The sequence below is a fragment of the Anneissia japonica genome, unplaced genomic scaffold (assembly GCF_011630105.1).
Source record: "Anneissia japonica isolate Jap-2015-1 unplaced genomic scaffold, ASM1163010v1 scaffold288042_len218596_cov177, whole genome shotgun sequence".
In the NCBI taxonomy this organism is placed as follows: domain Eukaryota; kingdom Metazoa; phylum Echinodermata; class Crinoidea; order Comatulida; family Comatulidae; genus Anneissia; species Anneissia japonica.
Genome location: NW_022686336.1, coordinates 184,620 through 209,814, shown reverse-complemented (window position 1 = coordinate 209,814; position 25,195 = coordinate 184,620). Strand labels below are relative to the sequence as shown.

Here is a 25,195-nt window from a genome sequence, read left to right as displayed (position 1 = left end):
CGGGGGTTCTCCCCCGGGAAAATTTTAATTCGTAGAAAGCGGGAATGAGCTTTCCTGACATTTGAAGTGTGTTTTAATGACTTTTATGTTCTTCAAAATTCTAATTTTCTGATTGTAACATAAAAAAATTTAAAAAATCAGCTCACGGGTCCTGAAAAGGTAGGTCTAGAATTTTTTTCCGGTCACACAAAAATCTCCAGACATTATTTTTTGAAAAAAAAGTGGGGGGGCCCGGGCCCCCCCGGTTCCGCTGGTCATGCAGATAGAGAACAGTTTTCCAACGTTTTCTTGTAAAGAAAGTTAAAAACAATCAACATGTTTTTCAAAGCCCAACGTTTTTAGTTTTTTTTGTAAAAACCTAAGTTATTACGTTAGTGGTTGATTTTTATTACATTGTGGTTAATGAAGTTTATTATGTTAGTGGTTAAAGTGTTACTACGTTAGTGGTTAATTGTGCGTTAGTGGTTGAATTTTATTACATTAGTGGTTAATATTACATTAGTGGTTGATTATTACGTTAGTGGGTGATACAGGGCCCACTGACCCCCCCCCCCCTTTCTTTTGGGTACTTAAAAAAAAAATTTTGAACCCCCTTGCTTCAAGTCGTGGATCCGCCCCTGTATAGTGAGTCACAAAAGGAATAATGGAATATTGTAAAAAAATATAAAAATAAGTGGTATTTATCTGGTTGAGGAATTTTATCCTGGCAGCTAAAGTTATAACATAAATGTCAATAGTAATTTTATATCCAAATTTACATTGTGTTGTGTGGATATGCATTAACATTATTTTTTTGTTCTGTATTTCCATTGATTGCCCATCAATACAGGTGGAGTTGTTAATATGAAGGTTTGCATCTGATTGGTTAAGAAGCGGGGCAATAGAAAGTACTATTCCCCTAAAAAATAGTACTTTTTTAATCTGTAGGGATGTGCAAACTCTAAGCCCACTACATCGCGCTGCTGAGGGTAAAGGGGGCTGCGACCTCTACAACGAGATTATCCCCTGACCGCGTCACAGATCGGCGAGTAGACGAAAAACAGATATGGAGGTTGCTCGTTTCGAGATAGAGGGCTATCCTAGGCCTACCTAGCATTACTTCTTGATAAAGCCGATAGCAAAAGCACCAGAAGACAAATTAATTATGTCTTATCAATATTCGACAATATATTGCAAGACGATGGGTGCTGTTGAAATTGAGAAAATGAGCAAAGAAGAGCTAGACACACTCTTTGATCGTCTAGGCCTACTAGGCCTAGCTAGTCGCATAGTAATAGTAGGCCTAGTATGCCTCTAATATAACAGGCTAGGAAGTAAGTACTTTTTTAGGCCTCATAGAATCTATGAGGTATATAAAACAAATATTGACTGCTCTATATTCAGGGAAAAGTAAAATTTTACCATTCCCCTCATAAGCAGTCAATAATTGTATAATAGTTATTCTGTTATGAGTGATGATCCTCAGTAAGGGTGTTCTTATTATTTTAAAATATACAGGGACGTCAGTCCCTATTGACATTAATAACGTCGAGGATGTACGAGGATGCTGAAAACAATGACTGATTGTTTCTTTTCAGATTTGAAAATCTACTTTACAAAGGTGGTTTATGAAATGACATACTGTTTGACTTACTTATTGTTAGCATTAAGCAGTCATGTTTATCATGTGATTGCAAAACCTCCTAACATTGTATTTATATTGGCTGATGACTATGGTTTCCATGACATTGGTTATCACGGATCAGCTATCAAAACTCCAGTCCTTGATCAACTTGCTGCTGAAGGAGTGAAGCTTGAGAATTACTATGTGCAACCAATATGCTCACCAACACGGAGCCAGCTTATGACAGGCAAATACCAGGTTTGTATTTAAAACTTAAAATCTTGTGGCTGCATGTAATTTGAAACATTCTGTCAGCTTGTTATTTTACACACTACAGTATATCATCATTTCAGATCAAGCTTAAACACAATTTGGGATAAAAAAAATCTGTACAGCGAGTACTCAGTTAGGTTTTCAATGATATAGGCCTACTGTATTTGCATTTAGGTTTTCAATGATATAGGCCTACTGTGTTTTTGTTTAGTTAAAATTATGTCTCCATAAATTTATTTAATTTCAGAAAAACAAAAAAGTTCTAGTAGATTTCCCATTAAAAACAAATATGCATATATCATAAGCAGGGATTTCAAAAGTTTTGGAAGTAGGAGGCTGAATCTGAAAAGTAGCAGGCGCACCATTTATCCTCAAAGTTCAGAGTTGAGGGGTGGGGGCGTGGTCCGGAAATTTTTTTTTCTAGATGCCTGGAAATGGCCTCTCTTGCACTCTTGGAGCTCTGTTTATGGATATATTTTATTAAACAAAATGATGTTGTGTTTGTAAAATTTTTTGGTTTTATTCAGCTGGTCATAATGTTGATTTGTACCATACTGTACTTATATAACAGACATATAATACAAAAGTAATAATTTGTAAAGTGAATTTATTATTTAAAAAAAATCCAAAATGACTGATATCATGACATTACTGAAGTACAGTAAAACATTTCATTTCTGCAAGGTAGGTATTTATTGTAGTAACAGGTCTGGAGTACTGTTTCACAGAAAATAATAAATAGAAGTACTGTATATAAAGGTACATGTTGCATATCATTTGTGTGGTTGCTCCTGGATATAATCAGCTACAACCTTATCATGAGTTGGAACCTGAAAAATAACAATATAAAACAAATAAATAAAAGCATTGAAATACATTTTTGGACAAATATGGCTAGGTCTGTATTAATAATCCAGTGAAAAACTTATTATATTATGTATTTAATTATAATAATAATTATTACAATAATATTATAATAATAATAATAATAATATATTATAAATATTTGTATTATAATGATTGTATATTACTGTATAATAATCAAATCATTGCAATATATATAAGCTTATATAATTTTAATAATTGAAAAGAACAATCCTACATAAGTAACAGTAATTAACATTCTACATATTAAATTACATTTTTTTAAATGGCCCTCAGCCAATTGGTCTTCAACATGTGGCTGGACATCATCTTCAGCTACATGATCATTGTGATCGCTGAAATCTTCATCTGGAAAAAAAAATTAATGATTTTTTTAAAGCTTTAAAAATTACCATATACCAGTAGTAATTACTGTACTACTACTCCTGGTAGACAAGCCTATAGGATAGGCCAGGAGTTAAATTACAATTGTCAGTCGGCCCCTGTCACGTGACATGTTGTTTGTATTTTGTTTTGCTCTATCTATCATAAGTTTTTATTGAGTACAATTTACTAGGCCTATGATGTATGGTGAAATAATCCTTTTAAGTAAACAATGTGTAGGCTATCCACGATAATTAATTGCTGGAACTGGACGGATCGCATATCCTAACTAGACTGTACTAACCTATATTCTGTATTTTCACTCTATAGCTAGCCTCTTCTTCTAGGCGCTAAGCCTAGGCCTAGTGAAAATAGAGCTGTAGTTCCTTGGCTCCGAGTGGAGAATAGGGCTTCTAGCATCTTTCCTCCTCCAGGCTCCTCTGTTTTCAGGTGCTACTGCTGCCTCTGCCCACGATTGGTATTCCTGTTGGTTTCTTTCCTTTTCCACCTTTCTTCTCCAATTTTCCCTTGGCCTTCCCACATTCCTTCTGCCCTCTAGTGTCCATGTTAAAGCAACTCTTGGTATGTCATTTCTTTCCATGCGTAGCACATGTCCAATCCACTTCCATCTCCTGTTTCTTACTATTTCACTATGTTTGCCCTTTGTCTGATTTCTGCATTTGTAATCTGCATTGGCCAACATGTTTTCAATATTCTTTTCAGTGCCTTAAAAAAAGTGCCGTAAAAAGGTGTCTAGTCTATCCTCATCACCTTTAGTCATCTTCCACGCTTCACATCCATACAATAAAACACTGATCACATTGGACAATTTTGAATTTGATTCTGTGTGTTAATTGTCCACTCCTCCATATCTTAGACAGCTTGTTAAATGCACCCCAGGCTTTTCCAATCCTTTGCCTCACCTGCACCACCAGTTTTGCTGACTGTTGCTCCAAGGTATGTGAACTTTTCAACATCCTCAATTTCTTTCTCCTCTATGATAATTGGCTCTTTACTTTTTTCATTCAATCTCATCACTTTAGTTTTGTTTATGTTAATTTTTAGCCCAATTGATTTTGCATGTTCATTCAAATGATTGAGTTTGTCTTGCATCTGTCTTCTTGTGTTTGATAGTAGGGCAATATCGTTTGCGAAGTTTAGGTTGTCTGATTGCTCCATAAAGTTCCATCTGATCCCATTTTTCCCAACTGATACCGTCTTCTGCATTACCCAATCAATGACAAGTAGGATGAGGAATCCTGACATATTACAACCTTGTTTTACTCCTCATTTTACCTCAAACCCTTCCACTACTATCCACTACTGCGCATTGACTTCCATCATACATTGTCTTGACCACTTTGATTGACTTTGGTGGTATTCCATGATTTCCCACAGAGCCTGCCCTCAGTAGTTCAACATTGATACTCTCAATCCCTGGTGCCTTTCCAGCCTTCATCTCTTTTAAGGCTTCTCTTATTTCGGCTTGTGTGGGTGGTTCTGTACTTATGCCCTCAAGCATCTCTTGTTCATCATCAACTTCTCTCAGGATCCTCTCTGTTTAGTACTTCGGTAAAATGTTCTTTCCACCTGTCCCTGATCTTGTGTTCATCTGTCAACAGATTCCCATTCCTGTCCTTTACCATTCCAATCTTTTTTGGAAAGTCATTGCATAGCTTTCTAGTCGCTTCATATACTATTTTAATTTGGCCCATTTCAGCTGCATCTTGCGCTTCTTTCGCTATATTGTCAGCCCAGTTCCACGATGTTGTTTTAATAGCACGCACTACTGTAACAAGTGCGGCGAGATCACCAATCAAACAGATAATTAATTATCATCATCATCAGTGTCACATCGGATTTTAAAATAAACAAGCATTAGACAATTGCTATGATTTGAGTAAATGTAAATATAAAGTAAGTTTTGAGTAAATGTAAATACTGTATATCTAGGCCTAGCCATGTATCGCTGTGTATATAAGGACAACCACACAATCTCTGCATGGATAGCCTAGGTTTTTTTTCCACAGCCTAAAAAGTAGGCGACACATGTGCGATGTACATAGCAGATTCTGTCGCACGCCGGCAGCTTTTGAAACCCCTGTCATAAAGATCCACCAAGAACATGAGTTTCTGAAGTTTGTTTTGAAATAAAAATTAATAGACAAATCACAACAATATTACAAAAAACAAATTGAAAATTCATTTTTTTAAGAAGCCTGTGTTTTAGACGCTTATGGTTAATCTCTACGATTCAGCACACACACACAATGGCACAGCCAGCTGAGCTAACACTAAATATAAATTATTTATTTTATTCTCTTTAGATCCATACTGGCTTGCAACATAGCATTATATGGTGTCCTCAGACAAGTTGCCTACCAGACAATGATGTTACTATAGCACAAAGATTGAAGTCTCTGGGATATTCAACACATATTGTGGGTAAATGGCATATTGGATTTGCTAGAAAGAAGTGCTGGCCCACAAGAAAAGGGTTTGACTCCTTTTTTGGTATGTTTTTTATGATTATATATTTTTTAGTGTTCATCCATTGAAATCATCTCAACTCAACTGACCTTTGGCAACTGAGAGTCGCGCGACTGAAGGTGAAATAAGCACCTCTTGTGATTGAAAAGCAAATGAAAGCAAGTGAAAATTGCCAGTTGCTCTCAGTTGCCCATGTTCAATTTTCCAGCGACTCAAAGCAACTCAAATGGTACTGCGCATGTCGATGACGAATTTATGTTGACCAAATATGATTTGGCGCAGTTTTTATGTAATGTAGTATGTTATGTAGTAACCAGTTTCTAGTAGTTGCAGTAGTCAGCTGCGACATAAGTGCTCTGTGTAACTAGTTCTACTGAGTTGCTTGTAGTTGCACAATCGCATGGGAAAGTCAGCATAAGCATTATCTATTCAAAGGGTTTATAGAAATGATGTTTAATAATGATACAGTATATGTTTGTCAAGTCTGACTTTAATTATAATTATTTTGTATAAATTACTAGGATATTTGACAGGTCAGGCAGATTACTATACTCATGTACAAGAAGGTGTTTCTATGCCTGGTTTTGATGTGCCTAAGGACTGGCATTATGGAGTTGACATGAGAGATAATGATAAAGCAGTAAAGTCATTAAATGGTACCTATGGTACATTCATCTTTGCGGACAAAGCTCATGATGTCATTATGAATCATAATGTTTCAAAGGTAAGTTATTTCATATATTGTTATGCACTTGCAAACATGCCAACCACTCCAATTTTGGCGGAGTTACTCTGAAATAAATCACGCATTTCCAAATAAAAATATAATCCTCTGATTTAGATAAGAACAAGACCACTTAATTTCGTCCTGAAAACTGTAGACCCTATACAAAATAGTAATTCGAGCTCTACGGTCTATTGATTTCGAACAAAAAAACAATTTCATTGACACCAAAATCGCTGTAAGAGTTGCACTCTGAATTGTATACGAAAAATTAATTCGCGCTCCACAGTCTACTGATTTCGAAAAAACAAATTTCATTAACCAAATTGATGTCAGAGTTGTACTGTATAGTGCTCCATGGTCTACTGATTTCGTAACAACAGTCTAGTAAAGCACGATTTCAAAAATGGAGTCCGATGAGAGTGATATGGATGTAGACATAGGCAGTATCGAAAAACGAGTAGTAGGGTTGCACTTCCTCCAAAAAAGAATCTAAAGCACACCCTAACATGCTAGTTACTGTATATTCCGGTTTATAAGCCGGTGTATAACCCTAATTAGGACACGAAATATCACAATTTTTTGTGTCACCTGTGTATAAGCCGCACCTATTTTTAAGCTCCAAACCGTTCCCATAAATGTTAAGTTTTTAATTATTTTTAAACATTGACATTACAGTATTATTGAAATGTAATAATATTATATTCTTAATGGTAAATTCTAAATTTATGTCCCGAATCTAAACGAGTGTTTTAACAAGTCTGTTATATTTTCTTTTTTCTTTAAAAAATGAAAAGGTCAATCAGCCATGAAAAGCAAAATGAAAAAAAGGACAGTCAATCAGGAAAAAAAGCAGTCACTTAGCCATGAAAAATGTACAGTCAATCAGCAAATAGGCACACAATCAGCAGGGTATTCCTAAAAACCTGAAACTGCCCCTCTGCATTTTAGAATTAAATCCTATACTTTTAAATTACAATTAACCCTAGAACCTAGTACTAGCCAGCTTTCATTTGATCAGGCCACCTATTTAAACTATTATTATTCAAATGTAATATTTTCATTAAATTATCTTCTTAATGGTTAATTACAAATTTATATGTCCCGAATCTAAACGAGTGTTTTAACAAGTCCGTTATATTTTCTTTTTCTCCAAAAAATGAAAAAGTCAATCAGCCACGAAAAAAGCATAATGAAAAAAACACAGTCAATCAGGAAGAAAGCAATCACTCAGCCATGATAAAAAGCACAGTCAATCAGCAAAATCAGTTAGCTAAAAAGCACACAATTAGTAGGGTATTCCTAAAAACCTGAAACTGCCCCTCTGTATTTCAGAATCAATGTACTTTCAAGTTACAATTTTAGTGAACCCTTAGAACTTAGTACATAGCTAGATTCCATTTGATAGTGTGGTGTAATCCTATGCTGCATCTTTTGATCATTCAATTCAATTCAAATCTGGTTTATTCAAAATAAAATGGCATTGCAGAATAAACTGAATTGTGCCAAATTTTACATTCAAAATACATAGATATATAAAAGTTAAAAAGCTCTAAAACAGTAAAATTGTTAAAAATACGGGCAATTATAAAATTTAAAATATTAAAAAGCGGTACTAAAAGACAACAAAGCAATCACAGGAAAGTTTCAGACAATTGAGACTTGCACGTTATATATTTAAATCGATCAATTATTATTTCATAGATTCAAGTTATTGCAGATTAAGAGTTTTGGTAATACTAGGTATGGGTGATTTCCCAAAACTTATACTGGGTAAGTTTATCATTTGAGCGAAGAGATCTCCCTGTGCTAACATTCCTATTGGGCTTAAAAAGATGCGGTAAGCTTCTTAAAGCATTCTTACCAAATTTAGCTAGTAAAAGCCCCGACAAGACTTTCTAGCCGAAGAGTTTCTAATGCAGTTACATAAGAATTGAATTGTTGGCCCAAAATAATTCTGCATGGACGTTTTTGAACTGATTCTATCTCTTTGATTTGAACTGAATTTAGAGATGAGTGCCAAACTGGAGACGCATACTCTAGTATTGAGCGAACAAAGTGTATATAGACATTCACAATTTAGGGATCGGAAATCCAAATTTGGTAAGGTGACAGAGCATAAATAACGCACTGAAGGCTTTAGTAGTCATTGCTTTAACATGGGCAGACCATTTAAGGTCATCTTGTAAAATAACACCTAGTAATTTGATTTCCTTAACAGTATCTAAGACGTTATCATCAATAAGAACCGGATCATAAATCGGTTCTTTCTTACTAAAACAAAAATTCATTGTTTTACATTTTTTGGGATTCAATTTCATATGGTTATTTTTACTCCACCGGATAAGGTCATTAATTTGGATTTGTATTGTGTCCTTATTGTTTTTATTAGACACTTCTGCAATTGTCAAATCATCCACAAATTTCCATCTTTGTTCAGTATTAATGACAGAATCGTTCACCATAATCTGAAATAAAGTAGGTCCGATTTAGTTCCTTGTGGAATACCACATGAAATTGGTTTCTATTCAGAGAGCATACCTTTAAAAGTTACCCTTTGGCACCTATTTGTGAGGAAATCACATACCCATGGAATGATCTCTCTTCTTACCCCTAAGTTAATAATCTTTTGCACAAGAATAGTGTTATCGATGATGTCAAACACTTTACTAAAGTCAGTAGAGACAATTCTAGCTTTCGTGCCGTGTCTATCGAGGTGAAAGTACAAATGATGAGTTAGGTCGACTAAATAGTGAGTAGTCGATATTTGTTTTCTATTTCCGAACTGTTGCTTATCTAATACGTCCTTACAATCCTGTAATATCCAAGAACAAAATATTCAAGTACTCTAGCAAATAAGGGCATTAACGAAATTGGTCTAACTTGGTCTAATGTAATGATACCTTTTTGTTTGGAGATAGGAACAACTGTCCCAGATTTCCAATGTTTTGGAACACAACCTTCAACTAACGAACAATTATAAATATTGGAAAGAGGTGAACTAAGTTCACAGGCAAATTCACGAATAATACGTGGGGGTAGATCACCAGGAGGTTACCGCTTTACTAGTTTTTATTTTACACAATTCTGTATAGACTTCAAAGTCATGGATAATGACCGGCTGGAAAGTAAACAGAAAGACAGTTAGTCGCAATGGATGGAAGTTGCTGACATATGGACGCAAGGTGATCGTTAATAACATTAGCTGTTGTAAGATCATTGTCTAGTTGCATATTTTCGATTTTTAAGACGTTGGAAGACTTGTTACCACATAACGATTTAACTTTATTATACCACATACGTTTGTTTGAATTTTCTAAGGTTTTCATGTGATATTCATAGTATCTTAATTTAGAGCATTTAATTTCCCACTTAACTTGGTTACGTAATTGGACAAAGACAGCGGAGTGACCGAAGTGGAATGCATTCTGCCGTCTTTTGATTAATAGTTTAATGTGTGGAGTTATCCATGGTTGATCACAACTATTTAATTTCATATAATTTAATCTGAAAATTGTTAACATATCCCTTACTTAAAATGTCATCAAAAAGATCTAACTTAGCTACAGTACCATGAGTCTCAAACATATCTGACCAATCGACTGATTTTAGCCATTGTCCAAAGTTTCTTATATTAGAGTCTGACTCATTCCACCTATTTTAACTATTATTATTCAAATGTAATAGGTGCGTTGTTATTTTCTTAATGGTAAATTCTAATTTATATATCTTGAATCTAAATGAGTATTTTGCAGTATATCATCTCTCAACCGTTGGGCATAAGGACCTACTTTTGGCTTCAAATTGTTCAGAATGTATGTTGTTACTTGAACTAATGCAACATTTTGTCAAAAAGTGACTGGAAATTAATATTTGTGACCTTTGACCCTAGATACGCTGTAGCATACATATCTCCATTCCGTTGGTTATAGACACTTAATTTTGGTCTCAAATTGATCAGGACATGTATATATTTGCTTTTTGTCCGAAAGTGGATTGGAAATGACATTTCTGAATTCCAACTTTAGATAACCAGTATAATTAGACATATCTACATAGATATGTAATATATGTATATCAGATATGTATGCCAAATGAAATTTTTGGAATCCATTAATCTACCCTAAGACTTTAAATAGGCCTAGGGCTCAATTATTCCTATTATAATTTCAGTTTTTGTGACATTAGAATCATTAAAAGACATTATGACATCATTATGTTAAATTTAAAATGTGACTTTTTTTTAGTTCTAATTTCCTTTTTCTACAAATGTCATGTTTTAAATTCAACAAACAACAATAGGTTTGAGTGTCTACCTTGTACTGTATGTTTTTCCACAGATGCAAGTCATAATAGTAGTACAGTACTACTAGACAAGGGTTACCTTTTGCGTACAAACTGCAGAAACGGTGAAAAAAAACTATGCACTTTTGGAAAGTTTTTGCACAGTTTAGAATAGGAAAATAATGTTGATGCCAGCACAATTGAGTTTAATAAACAAATATTACATGATAATATTGTCATTTTTTAGCCTTTGTTTTTGTACATGGCATTGCAAGCTGTGCATGCACCATTGCAAGTGCCTGACCACTACAAGATGCCATATGCATATATGAAAGACAGTAACAGAAGTACATATGCTGGGATGGTAGCTAGTATGGATGAAGCAGTTGGCAACTTAACTCAATCATTGAAAAAGAGAGGATTATGGGAAAATACAATTGTTGTTTTCTCTACAGGCAAGTAAATTACATTAAATATTATTTGTTTTTATTTTGATCCAGTCAACATGAAAACCACACAAACAACTAAGAAACATTTATAAAAATAGAGTGCCATTTCAAAATTCAGCAATGTCACCAAGTAAAGAAGTAATAAAAAATGTAATAAAAAAAATATAAAGTAAGCAGAACACAGGTGGATGACCTGACAGCATTTTATATATATTGTATATAAAAACAATTGTTTTGTCAACCTTTAACTAATAGGGTGTTGGAAATTTGTGATGACGCAGCAGGCACATTGCTTCATCCGAGTATAGCGACAGGCCATTTTAATGCAAAGGATTAAGATGGTTCAAGACAAGTTCTTTGCATTATTACTATCCTTGTATTCCTATAAAATTAATTTTATACACAACACAAGGTATACTGTACGATTTAATTTTATTCAAACACTACTGTCTATTATTCTTATAGTTCATAAGTCCACTACTTACTGTAGTTATACAGTACAAATTATTCTAAATACTAACTAATTCTTTGGAATCTTGGGGCTACTTATGTGATTTCGGTTATTTGTACTTATGAGACTCAGGGAAGATCCCAATAGAACAGTGATACAAGGGAGATCTCATTGGCTATTGTTATTAATTTAGGATTAAATGTTCATGAAACCTGCATTATTGAATTGGGGGGGGGGCAGAATAATTCATCAAGAATTATACCAGCCACCAATGAGTAGCAGCAGTGTTGAGTATGTTAGATGGGAAGAAGTTTCTAGATGGTTGGGTGGGGAAATTAAAATTATGTCCGATGCAGCGAGGTGCTGTTACAACAATGATACCAGTTAAGTTGCAATGTACACCGGAGCCCTGCCCTAGTTCATTGACTTATTTTAATTGTGTATATCTACTTTTAATTAGAATACCACCCAATTACTATGCTTTAGACCCCTGGTATTCAACCTTTTTAAGCTAACTAGGGGCCTGTCCCGATTTGTTGAGACCAGTGATGGGTCAACATAAATTGTGTATTTCCATTTTCCTTTATAGCGGTGAATTCGAAATAGAAGGGGGCCAGGGAACAACTTTCACAGATGTTTAAAATACTACCTCAGCCCCACCATGGTTGGGACTGAGGCAAGAAAATTTATGATTATGGCACCTCTAGCTAGATGGTCAGAAATGTCACTCTAGACTTAAATTTTTCTTTTAGAATTTTGAAAAAAACAAAAACAAAAAACAAGAAACCTGCACTCCAGGTTCTCCTACTCTGCCACTAGTATGTTCCTACCACGAAAATATCCACTTACCAAGGGTTGGGATTGAGGTGAGCACATTTTTAACATAGATACCTCTACATTTCTGGAAATTGCCCTTTCAGAGTCAAAAATAAGTTTTCAAAGCAATGTTTTCAACAACATGCCCCGAGCCTGCAGGTGCCGCAAATGGTTAGACATCGCATCATATCAGTGTCCCATTTAATTTATTGTCCCCATTAGTCTACCTCTCCGCATGCCAGCGCCCTAAGCCTCTAGGTACAGTGACACTCAGAAAAAAGCCACACTCTTGTAAACATTGCTAGAGTAGGGGTGCCTATGTGGTGTTGCTCTAATCAGAAAAACTTTTCAAAATATCGGCCGGAAAATTATTTGTTTTTAGCAATGTTTCGCGGGCCGGATCAAAATCTTTGGCATGCCACATTTGGCCCGCGGGCCAGGGGTTGAATATCAGAGCTTTAGACAGTTGTTTATATCATACATCTATGGGAGACAGTTTTCTGTTACTTTACCACTATTGAACCTTATTGTAGCCTCCTTCCATACAATGTATTTTTTTCAATTTTTTTTGCATTCTTATTGTATATTGTACTATATTATTGTATGGAAAATAAAAGTATATTTGATTTGCCTTAATTCATCGGCCAACTTGTGGTAGGAAATATATTCCTTTTGACTTAGAAAGGCACTACAAAGCTAAACCACAATCACTTAGAAGTGAGTTACTGTATATATGGTACATTTGTGTATAAATAAATTTAACATATTAAATTTGCTGTAGAATGGACCAGGTGGGCAAAGAAAAGAAGTAATTGTAGATCTACTACGTGAAAAAGACAATGAATGTCAGAGAATGAAGAAAAACCAAGAAATATATGCATAAATGGCTCTTTTGCTCTCAGTGCTGTATATAAATAGAAATTTGTGTATAAACTATAATTTAACATATTAATTTGCTGTAGAATGGATTAGGTGGGCAAAGAAGAAAAAGTAATTGTAGATCTACCAGATGAAGAAGACAGTGAATGTCAGAGAAAAATGCTTTTTTTTTTTTTTTTTCAGTGATCCTCTACAAAATTATTGACTTCCTCCCGATGGGAGTTATGCTCCTCCCTTAGACACCCCTCCCCTCATGGGCGTTGCAAAGGTCTAGTCAAGGACCTACTGTAAAGTCTATTTTATACTGGGGAGTCGCAAAGCAAATTATGATCGTGACACCTCTAGATGCCCGGAATAGGAACTCGTTCAGACTTTAAATTTCAATATTTTGTCTATTTTTTTTTTTTAATTTTGACAAATGTAGGGTGGCCCTAGCCGGCAGGGCACCCCATTCCCACTGTAGTAGTACATGATATATGTCCTATGGTCGATGTCAGAAACACATTATGCTGTCATGCATTAACAAAGACCTTTCGGATCATCAGGGCATGCACCGAAGGGGTTCCTAAGGGTCGGTGGCCCTGCGGACTGCTGCATGAGAGCATTCGTGCTATCCATGCTCATGTACTGAGCATGAATAGCTGTTCTATACTGGGTACTACATTCCGGCTAAAAAGGTTCGTCTTTAGGTCTCTGTCTTTTGGCCTTTTTTACATCCCAATTTAAGTATGAAATCGTTTTAAAAATTGGCATCGTGGTATGTGTTCGTCATCAATTAATAAAAAATTCAAAATTAGTGAGTGGTAAAATAATCAAGCTATCCTGTCGCCCACTGCTGGATCCGCCACTGAACTCATGGGTATACTTCCTTTTTTGTCTCTTTCTTTCAGGAGTTCTTACTGTATTATTATCCTTCTTTTTGTACTGAAATAAAATGGCTCTTGTAGATATAGAAGAAATAATCGTATAGTAGGCCTATTTGAATAAGACCCAGAATCAGATGTTGTGTTAAATTGAACATTGTAGAGATGTCGACTGGTGAGTGAACAATTCAGGCTAGAAAGAGATATACTGTACCACGGGTTCCTAAATTTAGAAAATTACTGTCGTAAGATTATTAGTCGGTATAATTCATCTAATAAAGGTAGGCCTATTTTCCAAGAAACTCATTACAGCATACCCATTTTTCATTTGTTTGTATCTGTTCTTTGCATAGGCCTTGTTCAATCTACAGGCGGTAAGGCCAAACACTCTCCGGTTTTTAGTGTCTCTTCATCTACAGTAGGTCTGCAATTATTTCTTGGTCTACCTGGGCCATTCGATAATATTTAATACGAATACTACGATAGTAAGTACAAAGCATTACAATCCTATGCATTTACAATGGTCTGTTGCTAAACTCGGAGAGAGCGATGCATCTGCTGCTTCGTCATCACAAATTTGGTTGATAGTATCTACGTAACAAACATGCCAGAGATTCATAATTTATGGAATAGGAGATTATGTACTCGATCATGCTAGATCAGTTCTCAAATTATATAAATTGGTGAACTATATATTTTTACAGTATCTGAATGGGAATGGTGCCACTTAAAATGTGACTTTAAAAATTTATTGACATTTTAAATATAATGTTATTTCATTATAAGTAACAAACATTTTCCCATTTGCTAAAGTTTTTTTATACATATATCTATCAAAAAATGTGTTAGATAATGGAGGAGAAATACATCAGGGTGGTAACAACTGGCCACTTCGAGGATGGAAACACTCACTATGGGAAGGTGGAATACATGGTGTTGGCTTTATAAGTGGTCCTCTGGTACCAAAGAAAGTACAGGGAAGTGTGTACAATGGTCTGATGCATGTTAGTGATTGGTTCCCAACTCTGGTAGAAGGTGTTGCTGGTGGTGAAATTCATGACCTAAAGCTCGATGGACACAATATGTGGAAAAGTATCAGGTAAGAGCAATTCACACTATTACAAATGACTAACATTGTTGAATTATATGGGTACTGTAGTACTTTAATAATGGTATATCAAGTTAAAGCATGGCAAACTGAATTCAAAACGGATTGTTAAAATAAGTATGGAGCTTGTCATGAATTCGTACTTGACATATTTCTGAGTGGTAAAGAAATGACTAGGAATCCCTCTTTGACATATAAAATATAAACTCAGTTCGCAATGTTGTAACACAACTCTCAAATAAACTTTAATTCTGTATGAACTCCAACAAGAATCCAGTTTAAAAAACAACACAATAACATTCAAATAAAATTGTTTCAGAGAAGCTCCAGAAAGATAAAAAATGTCAGCTTTTATAACCCTACCTGTACAACTTCAGAGCATTCAAAAGCATTCTATATTGCCAAAGTTCCTCATTGGTTACCTTACATCATAATTAACCAATAGGCTTATTGCCTCTTGGATTCTACATGTTGTCATGTGTTCCTATAATTACCAATGTGGTTTACACTGTTTCTTTTGACAAATAAAATTTATTCTAGAATGTTCTATGTATTAAATATGTTGCACCAAGGCAAGGAATGGTAATTTATTACAAGCTTTAAAGTGACCTTCCGAGTTACTGAGTTTCCATAATAATTATTGTGGCAACATGGAAAAAAGTCGTAATAAGACATTTCCGAGATAAATTATATCAGTAACACATGTTACCAAGATAAATTATATTGGTAACATGGAATTCTACATACTAAGGAAAGTAATTGAATATTGCTACGAAAGTCTGATGATAGATTATTCCATGATTTAACTGAACGATATTTAAAAGTTCTTTTTCCAAAATCATTTTGCCATTGTGTTGAAACTAAAGTGTTTTTCAATTTACTTCTTGTATTTATGCTTACCTAGTAGCCAGACCATGTTTTGTATGCACTTTGAGGTCCAGGGAATTTAACTTCAGAAATTGGTTCAGGGCGGTCCAAGAATAATTTTTGGCTTGGTAACACATTTTGTAAATGTGGCGAAAGGTCAAAAGGTCAGGGTAAAAAAATCATAGCTAGAGGGTCGTCATATCTGCGCAACCACTGGTGGTAGAGTTAATTTTGGTACCTATTTGTTTAGAAAATTCATGTTTCTATTTGCTCTATGGAACATGTTGCAAAAAAATTACCGGAAATGCCATTTCTAACCTTTGAAATGTTTCAAGGTCATAGCAATAGGGTCATTATATCTCTGCAACCCCTGGTGGTAATTGTGGTGTCAATATGTTCGGAACATTAATGTTTCTATTTGATCTAATAGAAAAGTTAGTAAGAAAATGACCGGAAATGCTGTTTTTGACCTTTGACATGTTTCAAAAGTCATAGTTATTGAGTCCTTATTATCTCCACAACCACTGGTGGCAGAGAGTTAATTTTGGTACCAATTTGTTCGGAATACTCATGTATCTATTTTACTAAAATATGAATGGAAGCCGTTATGACTCTTGACATGTTTCAATGCCCTGTACATACTGTACTTACTGTAGAGAATTGATTGTGATCTCAAATTATTCATTTACACATGTTTCTGTTTATCGTGATCGTGTATATATATATATATATAAATCATCAATATAAATATAAATCAAGAAAGGTAAATACAGTGTTCGAATAAAGGACATAATAATACATCGTGTAGCATAGCTCTCAACGAATGTAGTCCTGTAAATAAATGAATAAAGAAATTGTGTAATAAAATGCCTCTGGCGGGACTCGAACCTGCGACCTCTCGCTGTCAAGGCGAGCATCATAACTATTAGACCACGGAGGCTTCATGGTTAAACAGATTCAAATACCACCAGATACATTCCATTACACAATAAGTATGGCTAGAAACAAATAATTGCATATACGGACATATAAATCAAGATAGCCGTTAACACTGTTAAATTATATACTGTACATAAATCATCAAAGAAAAGTAAATACAGTGTTCGAATAAAGGACATAATAATACATCCTGTAGCATAGCTCACAACGAATGTAGTCCTGTAAATAAATGAATAAAGAAATTGTGTAATAAAATGCCTCTGGCGGGACTCGAACATGCGACCTCTCGATGTCAAGATTGCACAACATTTTAATCTTCCTGACCACTCTGTTATTGATATGAAATTTGTTTTAATTGCTTCAGGGTTCAGATCTTTAACTGATAGACGTTGTGCTGAACTTCAGTGGATCCTGAAACTTAACACACACAAGATTGTTATTAACAAAGACCTAGGTTTCACAAGTGGTTATTCCTTCACTAAATAATATAAATGGTTTACCTTTTATAAATATTTCTATTTCTGTTTATGAATGATGATCATTATATTACTTTAATTAGCATTATAGTTTTATATTGTAACAATATTATATATTTCTTTTAATATACCTTTATCATATATTTAAGCCCACTGTCGCTGTTTTGATTACAGTGTACACGCTGATTACTTTGCCGACACATTTTGTTTATTCCGCTCAATTATTTTCATAGGCCTTTTACCGACAACGTTTTTTATGTTGCCGACTGTTTATTACTTCTCTGTTCCTATGGCGTGCCTTTTATCTTAGAATTTATCTCGCCTTATATTTTACAGTTTTTAGTTCATCTGATCTGTATTTTTTCAGTCATACGTATAACGCTGAGGAAGGACACAGACGTATCTGAAATATTCGTCTCGAATAAATTTTATGTCTCTATTATGTCAACGTATGCAATCATTTCTTTACGTATTTGCTTTTTATTATATATTTCTGTGAGACATACGTGGAGCCAACTACATTGGATACTTCCAATCTTAAGGTCGGGGTTTCAAGACTCCGCTGTGCAGATTCGCCTGTATCCTTGGACAAGGCACTTTAGCTACATTGCTCCAGTCCACCCAGCTGTATCAATGGGTACCAGCAATCTGCTGGGGACTAACCTGCGATGGACTAGTGTCCTGTCCAGTGGGAGTACAACTCTCATCCGCATCACACTACAGAAACTGGGGATAAGCTCCAGCCCTATGAGCCCCAGTGGCTTGGAAAGGATTTAGTTAGTATTAGTATATATATATACGTATTTCTCGACTGAGACGTCAGTTGGAGCTGTAATTTGTATGGCACGGAGATTGTGCAACCCTTCATTCGTATTAAGGAAATTTACGCCCAGAAACTTTGTAGTTATTAATATTTGGATATAATAGAAAACTTTGAGGGCGCAATTTACGACATCTTGTGGTCTCCTGCCAGTGTCCTTAAAAAATGGCCTTATTTTCTGCATTTTTGATAACTTATCTATATTTGTTTTGTGGTACTTCGTTGTTTAACCCACTTAGAAGATGTAGAGAGCTCCTTTTTGGTGAATTTTGCTATATCTGTCCTCCAATTGCTGTTGTTAATCTTAGCCACAACTATTACATTACCCAGCCCACTGCAACTAGATGCCATGTGACTTTCAACCCTGAACACACGTGTATTCCAGCTATGGCTACTGCTAACAAATGGACAAGGATTTGGCCTCGATCAGGCCTAAAGGTGTATCCAGTTTTTACTTGTGAGTACAAAGTCGCTCATTATTACTTCTTTGAAGCTTAATACAAGAAACTGTGGACGAGCTGTACCTTACTATTCAAATCATGTGGCCTGTCTACGCGAATTAATTGTGCTTAGTGGCGACATCGAACTAAATCCGGGTCCCGAAGATGGACGTTGCCTTGCTATCTATTATCAAAATGTCCGCAGTGTCAAAAATAAAATGGATGACTATAAGTCAGTTTTAATGGCGAATCTAGTTAATGACAAGTATGACATTGTGGCACTCTGCGAGACCTGGTTAAACAAATATGTGAACGACGCCGAACTCGCCTTTCCCAACTATGCTCTATATCGCTTGGATCGTCAGAACAATAAACGTGGTGGGTGATTGATGTTCCTGGTTACTGAAAAATATCGTTCTAGAAGATTATTTGAATATGATATACCCGGCAATGAATTACATGGATTGAACTCAAGGCATCGAATACTAAAAAATGTATAATTGGATTGTACTATCGACCACCTAATTCCAAGTGTGAATATCTTGAACTTCTCCATAGATCACTAGTTCAGTTGTATCAGTTTGAACCATCCTCCGATATAATGCTCATTGGCGATTTTAATTTGCCAGATTTCATGTGGAATTCTGATGGTGGTCATACATGTTTGAATAGCAATGTTATCAGTATCTCCTTCAAAGACCTTATTTAAACAGTTTTTCTTTTGTTCAGCATAATTTTTTTTAAACTAGGGGCAAAAATAGTTTAGATCTTGTTTTATGTAATAATTCCTACCGTAATTGCAGGGTTTCTGTTGGCGATGATATTTTCAAGTCCGATCATGATTCACTTCGTATTGAACTTGAATTTATGTCCTTAATTTTTCTAAAACTGATTGGTCTGAGTTAAGTAATACTTTTAACCACATTTCATGGAATAATATATTATCGAATGTTGATGTTGACGATGCTCTCGACACATTTTGCTCTGTTGTTCATGCTGCTATTAAGGATAATGTTCCTACGATCACTCCTAAAAAACATCTTCCCCCTTGGTTTGATAAGTCCTTGCGATCTGCATTGAAACTTAAAGAACACAAAAGGAGAATACAAAAGGAGAATATTGAAAGAATGGAATACTCCATTTCATAAAGATGATTTTAGGAGTGCTCGTAGGATATTTAAACACTTGGCAAAAGAAAAATATTTATCATATCTTTCATCTATTTCTGTTAAACTCAGTGAGGATCCTAAAAGGTTCTGGTCTTGGCTGAAGGCTAATTACAAACAAGCTCCACCTCCATCTAAGATTTCATATGGAGCATGTGATGCCTATACGGACAGTGCCAAAGCTAATCTTTTCAACTTGTATTTTCATTCTGTGTTTAACAACGAACATTTTTTTTAATCCTGAGCTAAGAGATTATCCAGTTGATTTGCTGTCAACTGTTCAAGTTCTTCCTGACCGTGTGGAACAGCTTCTTCAAGCTATTCAACCCCATAAGGCATCCGGGTGTGACAGGCTAAGTAACAAGTTCTTAAATATTGCGCTAAATCTCTGTCTGCACCTCTTACCCACATTTTTCAGCTCTCTGTTTCCTCTGGTGTGTTCCCTTCTGCTTGGAAGCGTGCTAATATCTGCCCAATCCATAAGGGTGGATCTCGCGATTCTGTTGCAAATTTTCTTCCTATTTCAATTTTGCCTACCCTTTCCAAAATTTTGGAAAAAATTGTTTTTCATGTTATTTACAACCATGTTGCACCCGTTTTGTCTCCCAAGCAACATGGCTTTGTCCCTGGGAGATCATGTCAGACAAATTTGGCAACTATGTTATCGTATGTCTCTACCACCATTGACGAGAAGAGAGTCAGTGTGATGTAGTGTACACTGATTACTCTAAGGCCTTTGATTCTGTCTGTCATGACCTCCTAGTCCACAAGGCTATGAAGTTTAGGATTCGTGGCTCTTTACTATCTTGGTTACAAAACTATCTTCAGAACAGAAAACAGAGGGTTACTTATAAAGGTGCTGCGTCAAAGTGGTTGCCTGTCACATCCAGAGTGCCTCAGGGTTCAATTTTAGGCCCGCTTTTGTTTAATATGTATATTAATGACGCCCCTTCTATTTTTCAAAATTCACATTGTTTAATGTTTGCTGATGACTTGAAGCTGTTCCACAGGGTCACGAATATAAATGACACCTTAGCCTTTCAAGATGATCTTAATAGGCTGTGTAAATGGTCAGCTGATTGGAATCTCTCTCTCAATCCCACTAAATGTGTCGTCATATGTATATATATAGTCTTTGGTGTTAAATTAGTAGTTACAGAAATGAAATGCCTATTTGCTGTAATTTATATTATACTATATTAGCAGTGTAGTAGTTACAGAGACAAAAATTTATTGAATTTTTAGTCAGAGGTGCACTTCAGGTCACTTTTGTATCATTAGACCGACTTGATTTGATCTGATTTATTATATTTCTTGTAAATAAAATTGTCTACTGATAAAATTAGACCAAATTAAGCCTTGTTACATGGGTCAATGGTCATATCGGCATATTTGTCCAATCCAGTAAACAGAAATGTGTAAATGAATTTGAGATCACTATCAAGTCTCTACAGACAGTATACAGTATAAGGATAGACATATGCATTGAAACATGTCAAAGGTCAGAACAGCATTTCCGGTTTCTATTATGCCAAATAGAAACATGAATGTTTCGAACATAATTGGTACCAAAATTAACTCTCTATTATCAGGGTTGTGGAGATATAAGGATTCCATGACTATGACCTTGATACATGTCAAAGGTCAGAAACGGCTTTTCCTGTCATGTTTTAGTAAAATGTTCTATAAAAACAAAGAGAAACATAAATGTTCAGAACAAAATTGACATCAAAATTAACTCTCTACCACCTGTGGTTGTGGAGATAATAAGGACTCAGTAACTATGACATTTGAAGCATGTCAAATGTCAAAAATGGTATTTCCGGTCATTTTCTAACAAACTTTTTAATTGGACCAAATATAAACATTAATGTTTCGAATAAACTGACACCACAATTAACTTTCTGCCGTCAGTGGTTGTGGAGATATGATCACTATATGGATACAACCTTGAAACGTGTCAAAGGTTAGAAACGGAATTTGCGGTCATTTTTTAGCAAAATGTTCTATTAGAGGAAATAGAAACATGATTGTTCTGAACAGATAGACACCAAAGTTAACTCTCTACCACCAGTGGTTGCAGAGGTATGATTGATTCTTGAGGGACAACAATAGTAATAATATCTTTAGGATCTGATTATTTGGATTTAATTTTAACAATTTGAGATCATCCAGAAAGGTATGAGGAAAACCAGTTTAAAGTAGTGCCCCTGATTCGATATTGTTTAAGTTTGTTAATTAAAATAGTATGGTTAACTGTGTCAAAAGCCATCTTTAAATCAAAGAAAATAGCAGCAGTAACTTTGTTATTGTTTAGATTATTAAAGAATGTGTTCAGAAACATAAATAAGTGTAGTACAGTATTAGTAGATTGAAATGGCCTAAAACCAGATTGACAATTGGTAATTATATTGTTATAATATGTATTTATATATTTCCAAGATAAATATCTCAGTAACGCAGGATTCCAAGATTTATCTTGGTAACATGTGTTACCGAGAAAGAATGTCTCAGTAATACATGTTTTCGAGATAAAGTATCTTGGTAATACGGAATTCAAAGATATTTGAAATCGGAAACACTTGATAGCATATCTCGGTAAGACATATTACCAAGATAGTATATCTTTGAATAATCAACATATCCAATTGGTTCCGTGCAAAATAAATTATCTTTAAACATTTCTAAACTAACTTTATCCTTTTTAATCTTAAAATAAAAAATTCAGCTAATTGTTTTTTTAAAAATTGATAAAAATATTATTAATTAGGTTTAATGAAACAAAATTTCTTGGTGTTACTCTTGATTTTAAATTATCTTGGCAACCCCATCGTAATAAAATTTCTAATATTATTTCGAGAAATATTGGTTTCATGAATAAGCCAAAAATTTATTTTCCTCAGTATTATTCTTTTATACATTATACATACTATAGTTCTACCCTATATTAATTATTGTAACATTGCATTAACAACTACAGTTGACAAATTTGTATATCACTGGACAGGTCCTGAAACCACTAATATTAACAACATTTTTAAATTACAACTAGATTTGAACTCGTCACTGAGGACGAGTTATGTGATCCGCCGCACTTTGACCCTCACGAAGCATGCACGTTTCTGATTGAAAAGTATTATATGCTAAAACATGCTCTATTTAAAGAGTAATTTTGAGCATTTTTAAAGGAATTTTAAAGGAAAAGAGTAATTTTGAGCATTTTAAGGACTTACGAATGTATAAATATACGTCTTAACATCCGTGTGCACGGTAGTATTAATATAGTGTCAGAAACCCAACACATGTAACCGAAACGTTAGTGTCAAAATACAGTCTGCCGCCCTCTATTTTCAATGGTTTACATCTTTTGAGAAAGAAAGATGAGAAGGCTCCAAAAAAGCATTCTTTTTCAACATAATGACGTCATCAAAATAAAAAATAAAGGGACACGTCCGAAAGAGAATTGATTTAGCTATAACATACTCACAGGTGGGAGACAATCAATCAAGATAAGCGAGTATGTTCAAACGAGTATAAAAAGTAATAACGTCATGAATATAAATTCAATTATTTCTTAATTCAAATGGCAATATGATGACGTAACAATGTCCGATCAGCCAATATGATCTATAAAATAGTATCTACAACTCATGTGCTTTCAGAATATGTAATAAAAATTGGGGGTCACCTTTCATCCAATGGAGCTATTTTGAAATACACAAATATCCAACTAGGTTTGCAAAAAGTATTGCCTCACTGGAAAAAAATATGTCTTTTCTTAGAAAAAAATATTTTTTTTATAATGGACCAAACTTATGAAATTCTTTGGATACTTCTTTTAAATCTTAACCAAGTTTTTCTTCCTTTAAATCCATTAAAAAATTCTCTGGTCTCAGCGTATGGCAGGTAAGCATTCTGTTCTGTTTCATCTATCTTCATTTTGTACTGCATACATTATATTTTAGTATACAGTAGATCTTGCCTAAGTCGACATTGCCTGATTTAAGTGATTCCTGAGTCAGTCTTGTTTTAAATGCTGGGTTGTTGTGTTTTTTCATTAATCATCGATCTTTGGGTCAAATTTTATGTAGGTTGAACAGTTTGTTGATGTCATTTTGCACTTGACTTTTTATTAAGTTTTAATTTTCTTTTTTTTTTCATCATCGCATTATTAATGATGATTTATTATATATTATAAATGGTGGTCATACCTTAAAGTTTGTTTTCAAACTTATTTTGAGTACCATCCACATAGGCCTACTTTTTATACCTTTTATGATCATTATCAGGGAACAGTGAAATTTCACTGTTCCCTGATCATTATATATTTTTTTAACTGAATATTATGAATACTTTGTTTTGTAGGCCTATGTGGAAAATATCAATAAACAAGAAAATAAACAAATTAATAATAATAATGATAATTACATTATCACATTATCATTACTCTGGTCATCGGATTAAACGTGCCTATGGAACACATTTGTTACCTAGATAATATGTGTTTCCGAGATAAATTATCTCAGTAATGAGATGCTTTATCGAGATAGCATATCTCGGCAACACATGTTTTTTCAGAGATAAATTATCTTGGTAACACAGAATTCCAAGAATGCTTATTTCGAAAACATGTTTCTGAGATCAGCTATCTTGGAATTCCATGTTCTGGAGATAAATTATATTGGTAACACATGTTTCCAAGATAATTTGTCTCGGAAACACTTAAGTCATTTTGGAAACACATCTTATATAGTGACTATTCTTTGTTTCCATGATAACTACGGAAACTCGGAAGGTTATTTAGAGCTCCGTAAATAAGTACTTGCAGTGCCGGATATAATACACAAGCACAGCCACAAAAATGGAAGTACCATACCCCAAATAGAACCACATCTGTGAAAAAAAAACCATGTAAAATGGTTCATCTTAGCTCCTTAAGGATATGTCTCCCACATGTTGTACTTTATGTCATGTGGGTAAACATTTTGTAGATCTATACTTGGAAGTATCTGATAGGTATAACCAACTAGATCCTCATTTTATAATTACGACAGTGATTTTGTACCGAGGAGTCTTCTTAACCTTTACTTATCAATGCATTTTTTTAATGCTATACTTATATTCGGATATCATGTAATTTGTGGGTAACATCTATGGGCTCTTAAGGGTAGGAGGGGCCTATATGACAGTTCTTCATGCCACTGCATATATAATTTGTCTGATTTTTCCTCGGTTCAGAGAAAAATGTCCACTGAATAATTATGTCAAATGAATAGGGGTGTTTCAAAAGAGGGGTTAT

At 34.6% G+C, this 25,195-nt stretch overlaps 1 protein-coding gene across 1 annotated transcript in view; it reads left to right on the top strand.

Moving 5' to 3' along the window:
• The window catches only part of LOC117116771 (arylsulfatase B-like), a gene marked incomplete in the record, with an annotated part of 34,583 nt that overhangs the window by 5,141 nt on the left and 4,247 nt on the right, over positions 1 to 25,195 (top strand). Inside the window, 5 exon segments of the mRNA XM_033260878.1 lie at positions 1,578 to 1,861; positions 5,452 to 5,638; positions 6,136 to 6,338; positions 10,870 to 11,077; positions 14,930 to 15,179. Of these exon segments, the coding sequence (XP_033116769.1) occupies positions 1,578 to 1,861; positions 5,452 to 5,638; positions 6,136 to 6,338; positions 10,870 to 11,077; positions 14,930 to 15,179 (1,132 nt within the window).